This window comes from Schistocerca cancellata, chromosome 6 (genome assembly GCF_023864275.1).
Source record: "Schistocerca cancellata isolate TAMUIC-IGC-003103 chromosome 6, iqSchCanc2.1, whole genome shotgun sequence".
Taxonomy (NCBI): domain Eukaryota; kingdom Metazoa; phylum Arthropoda; class Insecta; order Orthoptera; family Acrididae; genus Schistocerca; species Schistocerca cancellata.
Window position 1 is genome coordinate 269,822,010 of NC_064631.1, and position 23,755 is coordinate 269,845,764.

The 23,755-nt window shown below is 43.3% G+C and overlaps 1 protein-coding gene across 1 annotated transcript in view; it reads left to right on the forward strand.

Annotated features, from left to right (window-relative positions):
* The window catches only part of LOC126191220 (WD repeat-containing protein 43), a 94,126-nt gene that overhangs the window by 26,937 nt on the left and 43,434 nt on the right, over nt 1–23,755 (forward strand). The window contains 2 exon segments of the mRNA XM_049932022.1: nt 3,302–3,538; nt 16,663–16,827. Of these exon segments, the coding sequence (XP_049787979.1) occupies nt 3,302–3,538; nt 16,663–16,827 (402 nt within the window).

A 23,755-nucleotide genomic window follows, 5' to 3' on the forward strand; every position in this document is an offset into this window, starting at 1 on the left:
TCCAGTTATTCAGAGATGACTAATTGTTGGTGTCTGACCAGTCCACATTTCATTAGGGTGTTTTATTCCCTAAATTTTAACTTACTGCACTATTAACAGATTCAGCCCAAAAACTTTTATCAGGTTCTCCATCAAATAGTATACATCTTACCTTTTCTATCACAGTTCTGTTCAATGCACCATTTTGTTCTGGTGTATAGCTATTAGTCAATTAATGTCAAAACCCATGCTTATTCAATACTCTACCAAAACTCTCACAGCAGAATTCTTTACCATTATCTGTTCTAATTATTTTGCTTTTTCTATCTTGCTGATTTGATGCCAGTTTTTTGAAATTCGCGAAGTCTGTCAAACGTTTCAACCGTTGTCTTTAGAAAATACACAAATGCAATTAGGCTATAATCATCTTCCAAAATGAGAAAAACTTTGCATCACCAAGTGACATAACTTCCTTTGGTCCACAGAGATCTGCCTGTATAATCTCAAGTATCTTAGTAGCTCTACTGCCTTCATGAGGAAAAGGCTGTCTCATTTGCGTGCTATCATTACATGCCACACAACTCTGCTTAGTAATATTCATGTTAACATTGTCACACACAATTCATTCAACAGCAGCATCTCTCATTTTTATAAGGTTATTCACATTTACGTGTCTTAACCTATGACAACTAGTTTACGTGTCTTAACCAATGACAACTAGATGCAGTAACAATTCCTGAAAAATTACTTCTGTCAATGATCAGCTTACAAATATCATTAATAAGAGTCTCTGCCAACTAGATACAATAACCATTCCTCAAAAATTACCTCTGTCAGTGTTCAGCTTATAAATAGCATCAACAAGATCTACAGTTGCCACTAGTTCTGGATTCTTGTTAATATTACAAAAATCAACTGAGTTTCCTGGCTCAATTAACCTGTTCACAGACAATAAATTCGTCAATTCTAGAACATCCACAACATTTTTCACTTTGGCATCATAGAAGTCTTTTCAACTACCGTTGTTAAATCAACTCCTCCAGATCATAACATAGAACACAGGAATTTCAGCCTTATTCGCTACCACAGTTTTATGCATGGTAATATTGGTCACTGTATTCTTCACCCAGTTTTTATTTGCTATTTTCTGTATGATGGGCACTAGCACCCAAATCGACAAACCAGTCACTTCTTTAAAATAATCGTTTAATAATACTGCACGGAAGGCATTTGAGGTTATGTTTTGTCCGATATCATTAACCTCACTACTAGGGTATTTTCTTTTAAAATGTCCTGGCTTTTTGCCCTTGCAGCAAGTAACTTCTTTCTTGCCAGAGTCATCAAACAATAATTTCATTTTCTGCCACAAGTCCACTGACATTTTGCTTCTTTTACATGCCCATTCACAAGATGGATTAATAGTAAGAATTATTACTGAGCGAGGTGGCGCAGCGGTTGGCACACTGGACTCGCAGTTGGGAGGATGAGATGACTGTTCAAACCATCATCTGGCCATCCATATTAAGGTTTTTTTGTGATTTCCCTAAATTGCTCCAGTTCCTTTGAAAAGGCATGGCCAATTTCCTTCCTCGTCCTGAACACAATGTGGGCTTGTGCTCATCTGTAATGACTTCAATGTTGACGGGATGTTAAACCCAACTACTTCTGAGATACGTTTTGCCAGTCCTTGGAGAATGAGCATGTTCCTTTCTTGATTGGAAAAGCCCAATTTCTGTAGTTTTCATGTCCATTCATGTCCATTCAGGTCCGGCACATGAATCAAATAATTTGTTGCAACCTTTGTTGAGTGAAATAATTTTTCTGTTCAACAACAGTATCCTGGACTTGGCCCATAAACTGTTGAGAGTTCTAATGTGTGTGGGTACTATGAGTTAGTTAGTTCTGTTGATAATACTGTTGACATATTAGTGAAAATTTGTTTAGTCTCCTTCAGGTTAAAACAAACTTGCACGTTTTACTACACTGAGAGCCACATGATGTATTGCACTAGAAATATAACATGACACAATAACAGTTGCACAGTTGTAAGTAGATAAGTTAAGTGGGCACATACTGATACTGAGCAAAGCTCACAAGAGTTCATAGATGGTCATTTGAATGCTTTTGACTGAACTCGACAGGATCTACCCCCTTCATTCCATGTGTAACCTGCCTTGCCATTGCAAGACTGGATGTATCTGCAGAATAGGCAACAGCATGAGGTCTTGGAATCTGAGAAAGAGCTCCTGTTAATTGAGGCCTGGCCCCATCTGCTTGACTTGCTGAAATGTCAGTTATTTTAGTCGGAGTACTGAAAGAACAGATGTCGTTTTTCTCTTTCTCTCTCTCTCTCTCTCTCTCTCTCTCTATCTCTCTCACACACACACACACACACACACACACACACACACACACACACACAGTGCGTGTCACTGGAACCAGGAATGTTCAGAGATTTGACACAGTTGCACTGTTGTTTGTACCAACATGGTGATTACACCATTTTGTGATGAAATTTGCATGAAGTCAAGCCATTGTTAAAGTGCGACATGCATTCCGCTATTGATTCAGAAAGAAGCTGCCACTGAGATGGGAATATGCCTGGACATGCTGCAAAAGTGGTAGTTTTCGCAACTTACTTTATTGAGGATTCCAATGATTTTGTTTTAGTTCTTCTCTTTCTCCATGTTGTGTGGCATTATCTTAACACCATCCTCCCAGTGTTTCATTGGATAGGATGGACAACGAGAACTTATTCATTGTTTTTGGTCTCGCAGGTCATCAGACCTCAAACCTTTCAAATTTTTTTTTTCGTCCCCTGTGAAAGTACATAAGGCAGTCTTTGTCCCACCTATGGCAGCTACTCGTAAAGATCAGAGAAATTCAGTTGTTAAAGCTTTCTGTTCAATAAACAGGGACTTGTTGATTCAGGTGTGGAATGAAATGGCCTACCGTGTCGATGTTTCTTGAGAAAGACATGGTGCTCATGTTGAGTGTGTAGTATAGTGTCTGTGCGAACATAAAACTTTGAATCTTTCACTATCCAGTGACATACGCAATGTGTTTCTATCTTTCACTGTTGGTCTGTAATAAACAGTTGACATCTATTCTTTGTTTTTGAATAACACTAAACATTGGACATAACTTCTGCTGCTGTACTGAAGGAGATGTGAAGATGAATGTAACATTACTTAGTGTTTCATCTAAATACATCTGAAAGAAAGCAATATTCCTTGCTTACTATGCAAAATGTTACTGTGATTTTTTGTTTGGCTGATTATAAAACCACCTCAGATGAACTTTACTTTTTAATCTTTTGCAGCAAGTGGAAAGCAGGAACTGAACAGTTGACTAGTATCTTAGTTTTACCAGATGGAAAGTCACTCCTGGCAGCAAGTCGAACTATTAGTTGGTGGAATTTGGATGACAAACAAGTTATAAAAACATTTGCAGGCCATTCAACAGATGTTTTAAATTTATTATATGTTGCTCCAGTGACTGAACATTCGGAAAACTATTTCCTGAGCTCAGCCAAAGGTGATCGTTATGTCAATGCATGGTAAGTAAATTATTTTTTCAGTCTCCTTCATCACAGAAACTGTGTAGCCTCTAGTTTAGTTATTTTGGTCGTAATGCAGGCAAAAAGTGTTTCATATTGCAGCTGATCATTTTACATCTCTCTTTGGGGCTGTTAAACATCTTGCTTTGGCATAGTATTATATGCATAGCTTTTTGTAGACAGTACTCATCATTTACAAAAAAAAAAAAAAAAAAAAAAAAAAAAAAAAAAAAAGTAGACACACATTATAAGCATGCAAACAGAAAAGTTCATCATAGGCTAAGAAAGGTTTTCTTCCCATGACTTGCCTATCATAGTTATTCAAAGAACCAGTCTAGCAGCTGCAGGTATGAGCAAAATCCAGTGAACAAAATAGATTGAGTCTGTTATGAAGGGCACACTCATTTTACTGTAAGATGTTGACCTATGTACCCACTGAAGTGGCATATTGCGGGCTGTGGCTGGGCAGCATCCCCACTGACCACCGTAGCAGTTAACACAGGTTAATGAGATATATGCAGTATCAAAGTTCATCAGAGGAGCTACTGAGTCCCCCCTCCCCCCTACTATGCAATAGGGACAAAAGACATGGCCATTGTGGGCAGTCTCGATGTGTGGTGCCACTATGTAGTGTGTCAGTGTCTCAGTAGTGGTTGATTGATGTCTTACACTTTGAGCAAGTAACGAAGATGCTGGCCGTACTAATTCGATAGGTTAAGATACTGTTTGGTACTGTATTGCATTTGAGTGTGATGTCACAAGAGTCAGTTCAAAGTTATTATAGAGCAGTTGTTGTGTTTTTTGGAGTTCAGTTGTGCCACCAGTTGTGGTTGTCTTTGGAACAGGTTGGCTAGAGCTGATAGCACTTGGCCTGGCAAGTGTAGCTGATTCCAGTGTTGCCATCCTTGGTTAACACCAGGATGTTGCACTTGTCACCAACTGACAATCTACAAGGCACGTGGTGGCTCCTGGAATGTGTCCTAGTGTGGCTGAAAGTAGGCATGCCCGTATTAGAGTGCTGACCTGGAATTGTGTAGTTTTGTTCTCTTATCTATTGGGCAGATCGAGGAACATTCATTGAAGGTGGACATGAATCTTCTTGGCTAGATTTGTGGCCACTCACTTGTGTTCCTCTGTAAGTTGCTAGAAAACCATTGAAACCATTTTTAGAATTAGCCTCACACTAGTACTTAAGCTTTTGAAATTGGAAACTGACATAAATTTTGGTGTAATGTCAGTCACAATGGTAACTGGTGTACCCTCCATGATTATCATCTTCGATAAAGCTGTGGTGGTATGTTACAGTCTGGCCACATATGGGAATTGGATCTGTTACAATGAGTTGTGTTGTTAAAAAAGATCCTATTAAATCAACAAGGAGATATTCACACAGTTGTGTGTGTTTTGGCCATGAGCAAAAACTTTGAGAGGCATTGATGGATGGATTCTGCAGGCCTCAGAATTCCACAGAATAATATTCAAAGTAGTGTGTGTACATTCATTTGATGTGTTCTTTGATGTTGCTAATAAAAATTACCATGTAAGATAGTTCTTTCCCACTGTCCTCATATAAATACACCTCCCTATTGGTTTAGAGAAACATTTTTGTAAATTATAATATATTCTAATTATGTGAAGTGAAAGTACAGGTTTTGTGTTTGTGTTTGTTTGCCTTTCTGAAAAAGGCTTTGGCTGATAACTCGAATATGTAGCAGTCTTTCTGTCATGCCTGTCTGCAACTCAACATATCATTTTTACGATGAGTAGCAATCTATTGTTTTATAATGAATTCCCTATAAGATGGTGTTACAGCACCAAAAAATACATAAGAATTTTTTTTCAATATTGTCTTTGATAGGAGAGGGTTAATGTTAGAGGTTAAGGTTGGAGTGAACAAGTAATTACTCAATTGCCTTTGTGTAGTTTTGGGACATTGCTTATTTCAGGTGTTTCCTGTACATGGATAATATAGACTTAATGCCATCCTGTAAAAGTGTCTTGGCCAGAGGTTGCAAATTATGCAGATGTTCAGTGCATTTTACCTGTTATGATACTGTATAGGGAATTTGTAAGTTCTACATACCTTTAGAATATTCAGACACAGTTAGCGACCCCAAATGTGTTACATTGATATAATGCAGAGAGTATGTTGGTAACCAGTATTTTTCTATACTCTTGGTATGATGGGAACTGAAAATAGGCATTAAACAAATAAACATTGGAAGATTATTGTTCTCTAGAAAGCCATGCAAACAGTTCGTAAGGCTTAGGTAGAGAATATGAGTCTACTTTTGCCTGTGGGTTCACTGTTGATTTAAACAACCTGCCTCTTGATTTATGGACAGGTAGGCATGGTGTTGCACAATGGTTGTCCACTATAAACATCAAAACATTTTGATGCTCTGAGCAGGCTATTTCTTCTCAGATATTGGCACCGAGGCCCAGAGGAATTGAGAGATTGAAAACGTGAGGTATCACAGAAGTTTTAACTGTAATATGAACCACGAAGTGTATTGCTTTCCTAGGCCTGTTTCAGAGAGGCAGTCTCTGTACAACATGGGTGTAGATAGCTGGATGAAATGGACAGATTCTTTCGACTGTAAAGTATGCCACTGCTAAAAGTGTGAACTCATGTTTTCAGCTTATGTTAAGGATGCGGTTAGTTGCAAAAGGTGTGAAATTTCATAATGGCCGTGCAGTCAATCTTGAGTTTTGAAGGTTTTAATTGTGGCACTCCAGTGCTGAAGAACTTGGATTAATTTGTGTTAGACACTAGTGCTCCAGTACCAAAAAGAAAAGTAATTGAGGCAATTGTTCGCTGCTTCTTCTATGCACAAGTGATGATGTGTTTTTACCAACCACGGTTTTTAATCTCATCCAAAATATTAATTCGAAACACAGTGCTGCAGTTAGCTGATTCTGTATTTTCGTAATAGATGCTTCATGATTCTGAAACAATTTTCATGATCGCAGCCTCACTTGTGTATATTTTCAGATAAACTTGTGGCAGCCCAACTCAACTGAATCTTTCACATACCTAAATTGATCAAAAAGGACCTAAAATCAGTGTTGCTACTGTAAGCATAAAATATGCCAGTTCTTGTGTGCACCCAGTACCATTGAATCAACAGTGTCTCTCTTGATTGTGATTCATTGTGAAATAAACTGTATTAATTTAGCTGCAGTGATGCACCTGACAAAATTGATACCAGACCTGATCCCAATATGCAGTTTGCAGGAGTGGGTTGAGTGATTGTGCTAGCTAATGTGACCCCACACTTTTCTTGCGAGATAAATCTAGTGAATTGTATGTAATACAATCTGTGACACTTCTGAAATTGAAAGTGGGTCAGATTTGTTGACATTTTAAATCAGCCTTACTGATGAATACCATGCAATACTGTGCAAACTTGTGCTCTAATAAAAATTACTTTCTGATTGACATATCACGACTCGAGTGTTATGGGCCAGCTACGATTCAATCTTAGTTATTTCTCAAATGCACCATGCTTGCTGTGTTGCTGTTTTGTTGTTTACATGCAGCACCTTGTGAACTGTGGCTGGCTGCACACTGGCAATGCTACCACCCCCTCCCCACTCTCCACTGCAATTTGTTTTATAATAGTGCAAATTTTGTGGGTTCTGAGTATGAAAATGTTTGCGATGAGGGCATTGCAAGCCGGATATACGGTTGATACAGGGAAATATTGTTTTTGTTAAATTAGTATGTTTTGCTCATAAAATAGGGTTATGATGATTAATTTGGCTATCTTCGAGGAGGAGGAGGGGGGGGGGAGGCAGTAAAATTTATGGATGGATACAAGACTTGAACACAGTAACAAAGTTCAGTTGGACATAGGATCCAGTAGTTACACAGATGTGAAAAAGACTTGATCAAGATACTGTTGGCAAGAGCTGTAGCAAACCAATATTTGGACTGATGACTACAATAACAGTAAGTAGTATAGTGAAGATTCATGCCCTGCCCATTGGCAACGTTCTCAGTTATGTGTGTACAGCTACACCCCTGAAAAATTCCTTGGACAGACTGAAATTCCAATTGTCTGTGTAGGGAGAAGGAAGAGAGATTATAGTCCATGTTTTAAAAAAATATTGAAAGAGTCAATGTACAATACAGTAGTTGCCTATATCTTTAACCTCAACTTATTGACATGTTGAAATTATCCATTAAAGGACCAAATAATAATTTGTACTTGCTAAGGGGTGTGTGTGTGTGTGTGTGTGTGTGTGTGTGTGTGTGTGTGTGTGGGGGGGGGGGGGGGGGGGTCTGTGGCTTTGGGGTACATTGTATGATTTAATAATGCTTTTTGCCTGTGTAGTCATATTGCTAGCCAATGTATAGTGTGCTGTAAGTACCGATTAGACTTGTTAGATGCCTTTATGTAATTTTCGAGCATCTACAGGGTCTTTTTCAGCCATTGACTTTTGTCTTTGCTCTCCAGTTACTGCAGACTCAGTTCAGTGGGAAGCGGCTCCAGATTTTCATTCTAGTGACCATTTCGCATGTGAATCTGTCCACCGACTAGGACGGTGGCTGACAGATAACGCGGATGGATGATACAAAAGGCAAATTGGTTGCAGTTGAGTTGACAGGCTATTTTTGAACAAAAGGATTGTGCACAGGAGACGGTGGCCCATATCCAATGCCGCAGAGTCCATCGCCTGGTCTAATAACCATCTCAGACGATTGCCTGTACCTTGGTGGAATGATGACTATCCACTGGTAGTCGGGCCAGATGAAGAGCTCTGTGGAACTTTCACTGTCCAGCTACAGAAAACCTTCATGCCTTCAGATCTGCAAGAGCATGTGCGAGATGAGTGAGAGCATGTGCGAGATGAGTGATAAAAGAATGGAAGAGGGCTTCCTGGAGGGAATTCACATTTCCATTATTCGGTCCACTTCCACTGTGCAAGTTTGGGATTCAATAAGACGGATTTCAGGCAAGCACAGTACATGTCCCCTTACAGCCTTGTTAAGTGATGGGGTGTCGGTGTACATGCCAGAAGAAAACGGTCAGTTTTTAGCTGAACACTTCTTTACTGTTATTTCGTCATCCAGACAAGCTCCTGCTTTTCAAGTGTTTGGACTGCAGAGATGAGAAAACTCAATTTCTTCTCACATAATGAGGAAGTCTACCACATTCCGTTCTTCATGTGGCAATTGGAATCAGCTTTGTCTGCAAGCAGACTGTGCTCCAGGACCCGATGAGATCCATTATGCTATGCCTTGTCATCTGTACCCTGAACCAAAAGGACAGCTCCTCTCCTGTTTCACATCTGGTTAGCTAATAGTCACTGGAGTGTGTCCCGTACCTGTTGTATGGGTAAGACTCTTGAACACATGGTGAACCACTGCCTCGTCTGACTGCTCGAATCCCAAGATCACCTGAGCCACTCCCAGTGCAGTTTCAGGCACTACTGTCCTACCTATGACGACTTAATTTTATTTTAGATAGCAATACATGTGTCCTTATACTGGAACCATTTGGCTCGTCTGTTTTTTGTCCTCGAAGAAGCCTATGACACTACTTGGAGGTACAACATCCTTGGCCAACTTCATGAATGGTGGCTACGTGGATGCCTGCCACTTCTTATACAGTTTTTTCTCAAGGGCCGGCATTTTTGATATTGCGTAGGCGATGCCTTGTCCGACTGCTATGTTCAAGGGAGTGGGGTCCATCAAGGCAGTGTCCTCAGTTTCACATTGTTTGCCATCACTATTAGTGGTGTTTCCTCCAAAGTCAGGAGTCCTGTCAAATGCTTTGTTTGTGGGTGACTTCGCAATCTTCTACTCTTCCCATGATCTTATAACGACAAGGCGGCTACAACTGACCATTAGGATAATGGAAACCTGGGCCAGGACAACTAGTTTCTGGGCCTCACCTGAGAAGACTACACGTGTCAATTTTAACCATGCTCATTGAAGTTTGTGTCAATTTTAACCGTGCTCATTGAAGTTTTAACCAACCTGTGCTCAAAATGGGGGACAGTATTTTCCATTTTCAAGAAACTGTATGCTTTTTGGGTTTATTATTTGACTTGAAATTAACTTTCCTGCCACTCCTGAAAGACATACAGACAAAGGGCTTCCAGTCACTGAATATTTTGAAATGCCTTAGCTGAAAAACATGGGGAGCTGACAGGTGCCACCTCCTGCAGTTTTAAAGGGCATTCATTTGATCGTGTTTAGATTATGGCAGTGGTCTACAGATCAGCCTGACCTTCCTATCTCAAGGTGTTAGATGCTATCCATCATGAGGGGATTCGGATATCGACTGGAGCCTTTTGGATCAGCCCAGTTCAGAGTGTGTATCACGAACCTCACCTATCCCATCAAAGGCAAGGCTGCCTGTGAAACCAGTCATGTGATCTACAAGCTAATCTGCAACCACTGTGCTGCATTCTATATGGGCATGACAACCAACAAGCTGCCTGTCCACATGAATGGCCCGCAACAAACTGTGGCCAAGATACAAGCGGACCACCCTGATGTTGAACACATTGCCAAACATGATATCCCTCATTTCAGTGACTGCTTCACAGCCTGTGCCGTATGGATCATTACCACCAACACCATTTATTCTGAACAGCTCAGATGGGTACTTTCCCTGCAATACATCCTACGTTCCTGTAACCCTCCTGGCCTCAACCTTCGTTTGTCACTGTCCTCACCCATTCGGCCTCCTCCGTGTTCCCATTCCAGCATGACACATACGTCATTTCACCACCACAACCAGTCTTTTTATTTCTGTATTTTCCACTACTTCCCCCACTCCCGTCCCCACCTCCCGCTGCGGGTCTGGGGTTTAGAATAGGCCCGAGGTATTCCTGCCTGTCGTAAGGTATGACTAAAAGGAGTTTCACATGTTTCAGCCTTTGTGTGATGGTCCCCTGTACGGTTTGACCTCCATTTTTCAAAATTTTCCCGAAGAGCGAGCCAATTGTGGAAGGGCCCTTACAAGGTGCAGCCTGTCCATTGTGCATGAAGATCTTCAGCCCACTTTCTCAATGTTGTGTTGCAGTCCTGCCCATTCTCTGTCTCTTGTGCAAGGACCCCTCCCTGGTTGCGTTTTTCACCATGCACTATGGAGTGTTGATTTCTGCATAGACGATGACCATGGACTGCTTTACGCCTGATATCCAGCACGGTAGCCAGTCCGTTGTGATGGTACTGCCATGTACCCTGTTGGTTGTAGCCCCCTGACCTCACAGGGATCGCTCTGCTGAAACCTGCGCAGTTAACTCCCCATGTAAGCCAAGGGGTAGATGCCCATCCCCCTGGGGCATTGGGACTACCGGCAATGGCCATCCTGCCAGGTGGCCTTTGCTGCGGCTGGGTAGCGCTGGTGGGGAGGGCCCTGGTCGGAGTGGGTGGCATCAGGGCGGATGATACGCGATGAAGCGTAGTCTATCATCTCTTGCTGGTGATGAAACACCAGCAGCCTCTAAGCGGTCACGAACTCAATTCAGCGCAAAAAGTACGACCCCAAATCGTTCCCCTCCCTGGCCACACCATTGGAGGAACGTCAGGCTAAGGATGACAGCGGATCTTATTCGCCCCGGTACCTTGTATGTTCGAGAGCTGATTGGGTATCTTTCATGATGATGAAACCTCAGTCTTTTGTTGAGCAGTTAGAGGACAAGTTCTGGGAGGTGGAGGGATTACCGAAAATGAGATCTTGGTCAGGCTTGATCAAAGCAGCATCTTCTGCCCAGTCACGGGAGTTACTTGCTTGTGTCAAGCTGGGGGATGTTTCTGTAACCATCACGCCCCATAAGAGATTAAGTAGGGTCCAGGGTATCATATTTCACGGAGACCTTCTGGTGCAGTCCGACGATGAGCTGCGCGCCAATTTAGAGCGGTGAGGTGTACATTTCATCCAGTGTGTCCACTGGGGTCTGAAGGATAATCAGGTTGCCACCGGTGCCTTCATCTTGGCTTTTGAGGGTGATACATTGACCGACTACACCTGCCCCCTTGATGGTGGAGGGCATTTCCCTCCCTGTTGCTCCTGCACCAACTACTTCGGGAGCAACACCCCCCCCCAAACAATCGGGGACATCCGTCCCCACTTCTAAGCCAGAGAAGCGTAAGTCTTCTTTAGCTTCTCTCACCAGGAATGGGTCCCTTGGGTCACTCCCTTCCCAGGTTTCTTCTAGTGGGAAAAATGACACCCACCAGTGGCTGAAGAGCCCAAAAGTAGCTGGTCGTAGGGCTTCACGCTAATCCTCAGTCCCGGAGACTGAGCCAGTAAGTCCTCCCTGCCAGGGAAACCCAAGGAGCAGCGAGAGAAATCCAAAAAGAAAACCCGTAAAACCAAGAAAATTGTGGTGGCACCCACACCACTGCCACCTTCAAGCTCTGCGGCTGAGGATGGGGTGGAGATTTTGACATCCGCTGAGGACCTAGATCTCGCCAGACCCTCAGACTCGATGGATATAGACTGCTCAGGCAATAAATTGGTGGCAGCAGGTGACTCTGAGGCGTAAAATGCCTCATTGAATGTTCCATGCCTTCCCAGTCTGACGATGTGATCCTCCAGTGGAATTGCGGTGGTTTCTTCCACCGCCTGGCTGAGCTACGGCAACTGTTAAGCTTTACACATGGTATCTGCGTTGCCCTCCAGGAAACCTGGTTCCCAGCAATGCGGACCCCTACCCTCTGCGGCTATAAGGGATATTAGAGGAACCATAGCGACTATAATCGAGTGTCAGGTGGAGTTTGCGTTTATGTCCTAAACTCTGTCTGTAGTGAACGTGTGCCCCCTTCAAACCCCTCTTGAAGCTGTGGCAGTCAGAATGAGGAGGACGCAGGAAAGAACTGTCTGCAGTGTATATCTTCCTCCAGATGGTGCAGTACCCCTGAATGTAGTAGGTGCACCAATTGATCAACTCCCTAAACCTTTCCTACTTCTGGGAGATTTTAATGCCCATAACCCCTTGTGGGGTGGTACCATGCCTACTGGCCGAAACAGAGATGTCGAAACTTTACTGTCGCAGTTCGACCTCTGCCTCTTAGATACTGGGGCCGCCACACAGTTCAGTGTGGCTCATGGTAGTTACTCGGCCATTGCTTTATCAATTTGCAGCCCAGGACTTCTCCCATCTATCCACTGGAGAACACATGGCGACCTGTGCGGTAGTGTGTGTGGTAATGCCACTTCTCCATCTTCCCATCTCTGCCCCAGCATCTGCCACATGGATGCCTGCCCAGATGGGCTTTGAACAAGGCAGACTGGGGAACTTTCACCTCTGCTGTCACCGCTGAATCTCCCCCACACGGTAACATCGATGTGACGGTTGAGCAGGTGACTAGCACAATTGTTTCTGCGGCAGAAAACACGATCTCTCGCTCTTTAGGGTGCCCGAGGCATAAGGCAGTCCTTGGTGGTCGCCGGAAGTCGCTGAAGCAATTAAGGAGCATCGGCAAACTCTACAGTGGCATAAACGGCACAAACGGCACCCTTTCCTGGAGCACCTCATAGCCTTTAAGCGGCTTCGTGCCCGTGTACACCACCTTATAAAACGACGGAAACAGGAGTGTGGAAGATATGTGTGTCGACCATTGGGTGCCATACGTCACCTTCCCAAGTCTGTACGAAGATCAGATGTCTTTTTGGGTACCAGACTCCAACAGGTGTCCCTGGTGTTACCATCAATGGCGAGCTATGTACCGACGCAAACGCGATTTGTGAGCACTTTGCTGAGCACTTTGCTCGAGCTTCTGCGTCGGAGAATAACCCCCCAGCCTTTCACACACTCAAACGGAGGCTGGAAGGGAATGTCCTTTCATTCACTACACTCTGCAGTGAATCCTATAATGCCCCATTTACAGAGTGGGAGCTCCTCAGTGCTCTTGCACATTGCCCTGACACAGCTCCTGGGCCTGATCGCATCCACAGCCAAATAATTACACATCTCTCATCTGACTACAAGCGACATCTTCTCATTTTCAACCAGATCTGGTGCGATGGCGTCTTTCTATCGCAATGACAGGAGAGCACCATCATTCCGGTGCTCAAACCCGGTAAAAACCCACTTGATGTGGATAGATATCGACCCATCAGCCTCACCAACATTCTTTGTAACGTATGGTATGTCGGCAGTTGGGTTGGGTGGCTTGCTGGCTCCATATCAGGGCGGCTTCCGACAGGGTTGCTCTACCACTGATAATCTTGTGTCCATCGAGTCTGCCATCCAAACAGCCTTTTCCAGACGGCAACACCTGATTGCTCTTTCTTGACTTACCTAAAGCATACAACACGACTTGGCAAAGTGATATCCTTGTCACATTGTATGAGTGGGGTCTCCAGGGACCACTCCTGATTTTTATCCAAAACTTTGTCGTTCCGTACTTTCAGTGTCCAAGTTGGTGACTCCCATAGTTCCAACCATATCCAGGAGAAAGGAGTCCCGCAAGGCTCTGCATTTAGTGTGTCTCTATTTTTAGTGACCATTAGCGGTCTAGTAGCAGCTGTCAGGCCCTCCGTCTCACCTTCTCCGTATGCAGACGACTTCTGCATTTCGTACTGCTGCTCCAGTACTGTTGTTCCTGAGCGATGCCTCCAGGGAGCCATCCACAAGGCGCAGTCATGCGCTCTAGCCCATGGCTTCCAGTTTTCAGCCGCAAAGTCGTGTGTCATGCATTTCTGTCGGTGTTGTAACGTTCATGCGGAACCCACGCTTTATCTTAATGACGATCCATCCTCTGTAGTGGAGACATACCAATTCGTAGGACTGATTTTTGATGCTCTATTTACTTGGCTCCCTCATCTTCGTCAGCTTAATCAGAAGTGCTGGCAGCACCTCAGTGCCCTCCGTTGCTTGAGCAACACCGATTGGGTTGCAGATCTCTGTACGCTGCTGCAGCTCTACAGAGCCCTTGCCCAATCCCAAATTGACTATGGAAGTGTGGTTTATGGTTTGGCAGCGCCTTCAGCATTGCATTTACTCGACCCTGTGCACCACTGTGGGGTTCAATTAGCGACAGGAGCTTTTAGGACGAGTCCGGTGACCAGCGAGGTGTCCCTCCACTGCAGATCAGACATGCGCAACTGCTCGCCAGTTACGCAGCACACATTCATAGTTCCCCTGAGCATCCAAGAATTACTGTCTCCTTTTCCCACCCGCGGCAGTCCATCTACTGCATCAGCGGCCCAGATCAGAGCTAATGATTGCAGTTAGCGTGTGGCCCCTTCTCTCCGAATTGGAGTCCTTGCCTTTACCACCTCTACTTGCGGTCCGTTCACATACACCTCCATGTTGTACGCCTCAGCTGCAGCTTCGTCTGGACCTTTTGCATGGCCCTAAGGACTCCATTAACCCTGCTGCTATCCGCTGTCACTTCCTCTCGATCCTTGACGTGTTGCGGGGCTCTGAAGTGGTTTACACCGATGCATCGTTGACTGATAGTCACGTAGGCTTCACATGTGTTAATGGAGGATGCATGGAGCAGCACTCCTTGCCAGTTGGCTGCTGTGTTTTCACTGCAGAGCTGGCGGGCGTATCTCGTGCTCTTGGTTACATCCGCTCATGCCCTGGCGAGTCATTTCTCCTATGTATTGACTCATTGAGCAGCCTACAAGCTATCGACCAGTGCTATCTTCGCCACCCTCTGGTAGTGTCCATTCAGGAGTCCATCTATGCCCTGGAACAGTCCGGCCATTCCGTGGTGTTTGTGTGGACCCCAGGACATGTCGGAATCCCCGATGACGAACTTGCAGACAAGCTGGCCAAACAGGCGACACGAAAACCACTTCTGGAGATAGGCATCTCCGAAGCTGACGTGCGTTCTGTCTTACACCGCAGGGTTTTCCAGCTTTCGGAGACGGAATGGCATAACAGCACACACAACAAACTGCATGTCATTAAGGAGGGTATGAATGTGTGGAAGTCTTCCATGCAGGCCTCTCGCAGGGAATCAGTTGACCTCTGCTGGATCCGCATTGACCATATGTGGCTAACGCATGGTTACCTGCTCTGTTGTGTGGACACACCTCAGTGTTGCTGTGGCTCCCAAATGACAGTTGTCCACCTCCTGTCTACTGCCCACTTTTAGCTGCTCTGCGGCAGACTTTTAACTTTCCCAGCACCCTTCCCTCGGTGTTGGGCGACAGTGCCTCCAGAGCAGCTTTAGTTTTATGTTTTATCCGTGAGAGTGGGTTTCATTCTTCAATGTAGGTTTTAGTGCATGTCCTTTATCCCTCTGTGTCCTCCACCCTAGTGCTTTTAGGGTGGAGGTTTTAATGTGTTGCAGAGTGGCTGGCTTTCCTTTTTATTCTTGTGGTTGGCCAGCCACTGTAATTTGCTTTCATGTTTTACTCCCTTCTGTTTCTAGCATCTCTCTGTTGTTTTCTTGTCCTCTTTTGTTCCTTTTAGTATTTGTTGCCTTCCCTTCGTTCTTATGGCTTTTCATTTCTTTCCGTTTTGTGTTATATGTTTCGTCCGTTTTGTTCTCACCCTTGTGGCATTGTTTTATTAGGTCAAGGGACGTAGTTTGGTCCTTTCTCCTGCTTTTAAACCAACCAACCAACCAACCAACCAACCTCCCCACCTCTCTCCTGCCATCTGTCTAAACTGCAGCACTTCACTGTCTGCCACGCCCACCATACTATCCCTCCCCACCTCAGCCTCCTGCTTACCCCCACCCAGTTGCCACTCCCATCATGCACTGGTGCTGCTGCTCGCAGTGTTGTTTCCATTGCAGTTTGTTTGTTTGTTTGTTTGTTTGTGTGTGTGTGTGTGTGTGTGTGTGTGTGTGTGTGTGTGTTTTTTGTCAAAGGCCTTAATGTGTGAATCTTCTTGTAGTCCGCTATATGGTGATTAGCAATTTTCCTTCTCTAATATTGTTGCATTCCATGCTGGATTTTCCATTGTTTGATCTTTAGTCCTGGAATAGTACAAGGAGAAAAGGGGTTGTAGTTGTATTTGGGGTATGTACCGCTTCTCAAATCTTTCTCATGTAGGAGGATTGCAGACTAAAAAGCTTTTCTCTTTCTTTCAGGCTTACTGGTATAAATTTTTTAATTGTGTTTGTATAGAACTCTGGTTGAAGGATGGGAATGATGCAAAAACAGGTGTTAATAGAACTTTGATTCTTGCAGGTCATTGAATCCCTCCAATAGAAACAAAACGCCAGTGGCTTCTTTTGTAATGGAGGACATTGCTGTCAGTGTGACAGTTTTCAGCAGCTCAGAAACACAACAGATTACTTTGGGTACTGTTACGAGAAGCGGTGTGCTTCATTTGTACAGGCATCAGCTGAACGGGTGAGTTTTATTGACTGGTTTTTAGATATTTGAGTAAAAGATTTTTTAAGAGCTCTTGTAAAATCTGCATTGTGACTTGAACTTTAGAAGCTCATAAATAATTTCAAATGTGTTGTTTGTTTTATATAATTTTGCACAGTAGCACTTCTGTCACATTGCAATAGAGCCCTAACCCCCCCCCCCCCCCTCCCCGCCCGCTTCCCCCACATACAGTATTCTTTTTCTCATCGTCATGGTTTGTAATTTCACAGTTCAGAGGCTTCCTTCAGCTGGCTGTTTTTCAAGGAGCTCTTTGCTTGGTGGATTAGTGGCCATGTGCGTAAAAGAAACAGTATTCCATTTGAGTCCATAGATGTATCACGGCACTGCACTGAACAGATATTTGAATGTTGTGCAGGGGCAGTTGAATTTAGTGAAACCAAACTTCTAATTGTTGTTGTTTATAGGTACCCAGAGAGGGTTCTTGGTTCACTTTACAGGAAGTACAAAAATTAGTTATATGTTGCGACTTCAATATTAATTTTGTATATGATGGTGCGAGAAGAAAGATGTTTGTGGATTTCCTAAAATCACATGATCTGATGCAGACTGTTTTTCCCATCTAGGATGCAGGGGAACAGTAGCACAGCCATAGGCAGTACTTTTATTCATTCTTTGTTACTAGATTAGCCTTTTGTTAGTAAAAGGGTGAATGCCTTTCCAGACAATGATGCACAAATTTTAACATTAAAAGGCTTTTGTACTCAGACAAATCTCGCATATAATTACAAACTATGTAGGAAAGTTAATCCAGCAGCAATAGTTTTTTAAACCTTGTCGAGGAACAAGAGAGGCAGGTTGTTTATAGTGCTGATAACGTAGATGATAAATATAACGCTTTCCTTAAAACATTTCTCATGCTCTTTGGGAGTTGCTTCCCATTAGAATGTTCTAAACAGGGTACTATAGCCTGTGTCACGTAGTACGGCACTCCCGCGCCTAGAGGCAGAGTGGAAAGGAAGCGGGGGGAAATGTGTACTGTGCATGTGTGGCAGCAAAGAGTGGGCAAACGAAGTCCACATTGCCGAACCGCATTGCTGCGGACAAGTCAAGCTCGTTTGCCTATGGTACACATTGTATTATATGTTGAGATCTATGAGGGGAGTAATAAGTATCAAAACAGATTTTGATCAGTCGTCATGAGAGAAATATTTATTTACGTCTTGATGACGTTGCGTACACTGCTTCACAGATTTACTCTGCGTTACATTGGGAGGTGAGAACAGCTGACAAAGCTTTGTGAAGACGTATAGTAAAATTTTTCTCAAAACAGTAATTGTCTAATGAGAAGGTAATTGAAACTGCTTGCAATAATTACCATTTATTGCGATTTGAATTGCATTATAAGTAAAAATTTAATACACAACTAAATTAACTCCAAGCACAAACCAAAATCATTATATTTGCTTGACAACTGCTTCTGCACAATAGAATTTTTAAAAGTGTGTGTGTGTGTGTGTGTGTGTGTGTGTGTGTGTGTGTGTGTGTGTGTGTGTTTGAGTATAGTTAAGTGTAATCACTGCATGTAAAAAACTGAATTAGTGGTAGAAAAGATTAATGTAAAGGACCATTTTAAAAATGGTCAGGAAGTTGTCATATTTTCCGCTGTAACTTGCATTATGAGTGCAAACTAACATGTTTGATGTTACAGCAAGGGACTGGATTTATAATCCATTGAACAAGCAAACAATAAACCATCATCTGCTAATAACTCCAGGGAATCTGACTGATAACATTGAAAACTACTGATATCTTGAAAAGTAACAGTTACTGTCATTTTAGGGCCTTACACAGTTCGTGCCTTGAAAATGACAAAGGCTTATAACGTGGTGGCAGAAGCTTAACTTCTCCTTCGGCGATATGTTGAACATTGTAGTATGCATAATTAAAAGGATACAATGTCCTAATCAAAAATGCTAGGAAATTCTCATTATTATGTATGTAACTGATATGTTGACAAAGACATTTTTAAACCATGAGTATTTAAAACTCAGAAATATTATTACTTTGTTCCAAAGTAAACATCGTAATACCATCGACACTTTCGTTTGAGGCTGTTTCCGAAGAATCTGATTCTAAATTAACGATGATAGATTCTTGGCTTAAATCCATCACTTTCCTATCAAATTCTTCTTTCTGAAGCTTTTCAGCATGCCACATAGAATGTGCCCACACTACAAGTGGGATGTTATCTGTTACCTCATTGTGTATTGCCTTATGCACAAGCGATTCACTGTATGTTATTTTGAATGTTTTATTTTTTTCTCCCCCCATGGCCTTAAAACACTTTGCCCAAATTAATTCCATGGGGCTACAATGACAGTGACACTTGGGTAAATGCAAAACTGTGTGAACCCATTCACGTGCAAGGAAGTCAAGTTTGTACATTCTGTAACGTGACTTGTATAAATTAGTGAGCTGCAGGAGATTGGCACGAGTCAGGTTTATACGCTGCTTAATATTTTTATTTTTAAGCCAGGGAAAAATATCCGCTTTTCTGGTATTTGTACTTCTCTATAACAGTTGAATTATAACTGGCAGTGACTGACTTCGGAGCAAGGTATGACAAGAATTGTGAATCACTTCATGAAACTGACAGCATTCAGTGCCGAATGGTAATCATTGCTGTTTTTCTTAAGGTAAGTTTACACTGGGATACATGTATCGCGACATGTATGAGCGACATGTCAATTTCACATGTCGCGATACATCACCTCATACAAAAATTCATGGAACCTCGAGCTCATACATGTCGTGTGTACATTTTGTATATCACTTTTTGGCCATATACGCGACATGTATGAGCGACATTTGAACTCGCGCATGCGCAGTACTATCATTTCCTGTCGTCATGTCGCCTGCCGCTTATTTTGATGATTAGCGCATGCGTAGTACCAGGCTCTTTGGCGGGTGTTTGAGTTTTGGAGGTGCCGACTATCGTTTCGACGTTAATGTATCTGCATAGAACATCAAAAAGTGCCATATGCAACATTATTCTTCGTGTTTGCGAGGCCATTGTGCAAGTTTTATTCCAAGAAGTGAAGGTAAAAGTTTTATATATATATCAGAGTATGTAATACATTCTACAATTTTTTCTTGCATCTGGCACGTATATCAATTTTTTGCTATTATTCCGGCGGCCTCGCGTGATAATGTTGACAACGGATGCCGACAATTGTGTGTGAGACGTTGGCATTAGCAATCGCGCGACAATGCAAATGTTTTGTAATGAAATCTTCGTTTCAAGAGGAATCCCCAGTGGCCAAAAAACGGAGTGTTACTGCCAACTGATCCTCTGGTGGAATCGCTTCCCGAAAGTTTGTGTTGGTTTTGGACACAAGAGGAGCCATAAGTGATAACAAACTGCGGAAATCCTCCATACTCATCCTAACATAATTTCTAAAATATGCGCCATCCTTTAGCGTTAATTCACGAGAAACTCTCTCTGCCACCATCTACGCTTCCTCTGCCTTTTCTTCCTATCATCTTCCAAAAGAGCAAGTGTACCAGCACATAAAAATGTTAAATCTTCCAAATCGCCGTCGAAAGCTATCGCACAGTGATACATATCAACCAGTGTAAACGCACGCTCATACATGTATGAGGTTGATACTTGTCAACTCATACAAGTCGCGATATACACTCCTGGAAATTGAAATAAGAACACCGTGAATTCATTGTCCCAGGAAGGGGAAACTTTATTGACACATTCCTGGGGTCAGATACATCACATGATCACACTGACAGAACCACAGGCACATAGACACAGGCAACAGAGCATGCACAATGTCGGCACTAGTACAGTGTATATCCACCTTTCGCAGAAATGCAGGCTGCTATTCTCCCATAGAGACGATCGTAGAGATGCTGGGTGTAGTCCTGTGGAACGGCTTGGCATGCCATTTCCACCTGGCGCCTCAGTTGGACCAGCGTTCGTGCTGGACGTGCAGACCGTGTGAGACGATGCTTCATCCAGTCCCAAACATGCTCAATGGGGGACAGATCCGGAGATCTTGCTGGCCAGGGTAGTTGACTTACACCTTCTAGAGCACGTTGGGTGGCACGGGATACATGCGGACGTGCATTGTCCTGTTGGAACAGCAAGTTTCCTTGCCGGTCTAGGAATGGTAGAACGATGGGTTCGATGACGGTTTGGATGTACCGTGCACTATTCAGTGTCCCCTCGACGATCACCAGTGGTGTACGGCCAGTGTAGGAGATCGCTCCCCACACCATGATGCTGGGTGTTGGCCCTGTGTGCCTCGGTCGTATGCAGTCCTGATTGTGGCGCTCACCTGCACGGCGCCAAACAAGCATACGACCATCATTGGCACCAAGGCAGAAGCGACTCTCATCGCTGAAGACGACATGTCTCCATTCGTCCCTCCATTCACGCCTGTCGCGACACCACTGGAGGCGGGCTGCACGATGTTGGGGCGTGAGCGGAAGACGGCCTAACGGTGTGCGGGACCGTAGCCCAGCTTCATGGAGACGGTTGCGAATGGTCCTCGCCGATACCCCAGGAGCAACAGTGTCCCTAATTTGCTGGGAAGTGGCGGTGCAGTCCCCTACGGCACTGCTTAGGATCCTACGGTCTTGGCGTGCATCCGTGCGTCGCTGCGGTCCGGTCCCAGGTCGACGGGCACGTGCACCTTCCGCCGACCACTGGCGACAACATCGATGTACTGTGGAGACCTCATGCTCCACGTGTTGAGCAATTCGGCGGTACGTCCACCCGGCCTCCCGCATGCCCACTATACGCCCTCGCTCAAAGTCCGTCAACTGCACATACGGTTCACGTCCACGCTGTCGCGGCATGCTACCAGTGTTAAAGACTGTGATGGAGCTCCGTATGCCACGGCAAATTGGCTGACACTGACGGCGGCGGTGCACAAATGCTGCGCAGCTAGCGCTATTCGACGGCGAACACCGCGGTTCCTGGTGTGTCCGCTGTGCCGTGCGTGTGATCATTGCTTGTACAGCCCTCTCGCAGTGTCCGGAGCAAGTATGGTGGGTCTGACACACCGGTGTCAATGTGTTCTTTTTTCCATTTCCAGGAGTGTATGTCGCAAAGTCGCATATACATGTATCTCATACATGTGCCGATACAAATGGCAGTGTAAACGCACCTTTACACGTAAATACAAGTTTGTTCTCGGACATAAAACCAGAAGAAGAGTCGGCATGCAGAATAATTATCTGAGAATCTATTCCTATGAGAATTTTCAAACTTTCCAGCAGGTCTTGGAATGATTCTAAATTACCCATGTTTCATCAATGTAATACGCTGTTAACTACCTCCTTCTCTTGTATTGTGACTCTTTATATGGGATATAGTTCGTACTGCACCTATGTCACTTCTGTGAACTAAAAACTCACTTCTAAACATATCTGGAACCAACATCTTTTAAAATGCTTTACCTTGATGAAGCACTTACATTGAAGCCTAAATAACTGTAACACGTTTTTGTTATGTCAGGCATCCATCATTCAGTGGAGCACTTTTAAAACATCGTTGTTAAAACCATCCATTTGTGTTACAGGTTCCTTGGGATTTCGATGCTTTCCAGGTGACATGAAACCAACTGTTTCTACGGTTCCTACAGCTCTGACACTTTCGTTTATAATTCTCATTATAGTTCTGTTCCCAACACCATATGGTTCTGGAGTCTGTTCTTCTGTTTTCCAATGTCAACAGTAGGAGACCTGCTTTTAAATTCACGTTTGAAAAAGTTATAAATGTGGTAAATAATCCACTTCGCCTGCTTGTGAAGTTCTTCACATTTATTGCCGTCACCTGATTTTTCTTTTAATTGCTCTTAAACATTTACAAGAAACATATTCACAGCTATACTGTTGCAAGAAAAAAAGGAAACAAAAAAATCGATAGTTGAATGAATAATTCAATTGCCACGAAGTACGGCAACATTGTAGCATGTAGGAGTGAGATTCTCACTCTCTAGCTGTAACTCTCTGCTACCCGCTTATTCAGGGAATGAATATTATTGGCCGCCAGTGGCTAGTGGAGGGGGATGCGCAGAATGGCTGAAAATTGGGCCACCTTCTTACACGACACGAACTTTATTAGTAATAGGCAGACCAGGCAGCTGACTAGAGGGATAATGATATCATGTAGAACAAAGCAGAAATTGTATAAAAATGTTAGAAGTAGTCACAATCAAGCTACAGTAGCCCATTACAAACAGTATTGTAGGGTGTTTACAAATGTTATTAGGAAGGCAAAGAGTATGTGGTATGCAAATAGAATAGCTAATTCACAGGATAAAATTAAAACCATATGGTCAATTGTGAAGGAAGTGTCTCGTTGGCAGGACAAGGTCAATGATATAAAGTCAGTTCGTAGTAAAAATATTTCTGTTACTGACAAATCAGATATATGTACAGTATTTAACAATCGTTTTCTGAGCATTGCTGGTAAATTAAATAAAAATTTAATTTCTACAGGGAATCGTATAACTTTCTTGGCAAATGCCTTTTCGAGATTGATGTCTGAAATACTTCACTGTGATACAGACAAGGCAGAGATTGAGTCAATAATTAAATCACTAAAGAGTAAAAACTCTCATGGATATGATGGAGTGTCTAGCAGAATATGAAAGTACTGTGCTGCTCATCTTAACCCTGTATTTAGCCATATTTGTAATTTTTCCTTTAGGAATGGTCAATTTCCTAAACAATTAAAGTACTCGGTAGTAAGCTGCTTTATAAAAAGGGAGAAAGGGATCATGTTGACAATTTTAGACCTATTTCTATGGTGTCAGTGTTTGCTAAAGTTATTGAAAAGGCTGTGTGTGCGAGGATAATTGATCATTTTATATCACATGATTTGTTACCAAATGTACAGTTCGGCTTCAGAAGTCGTTTAACA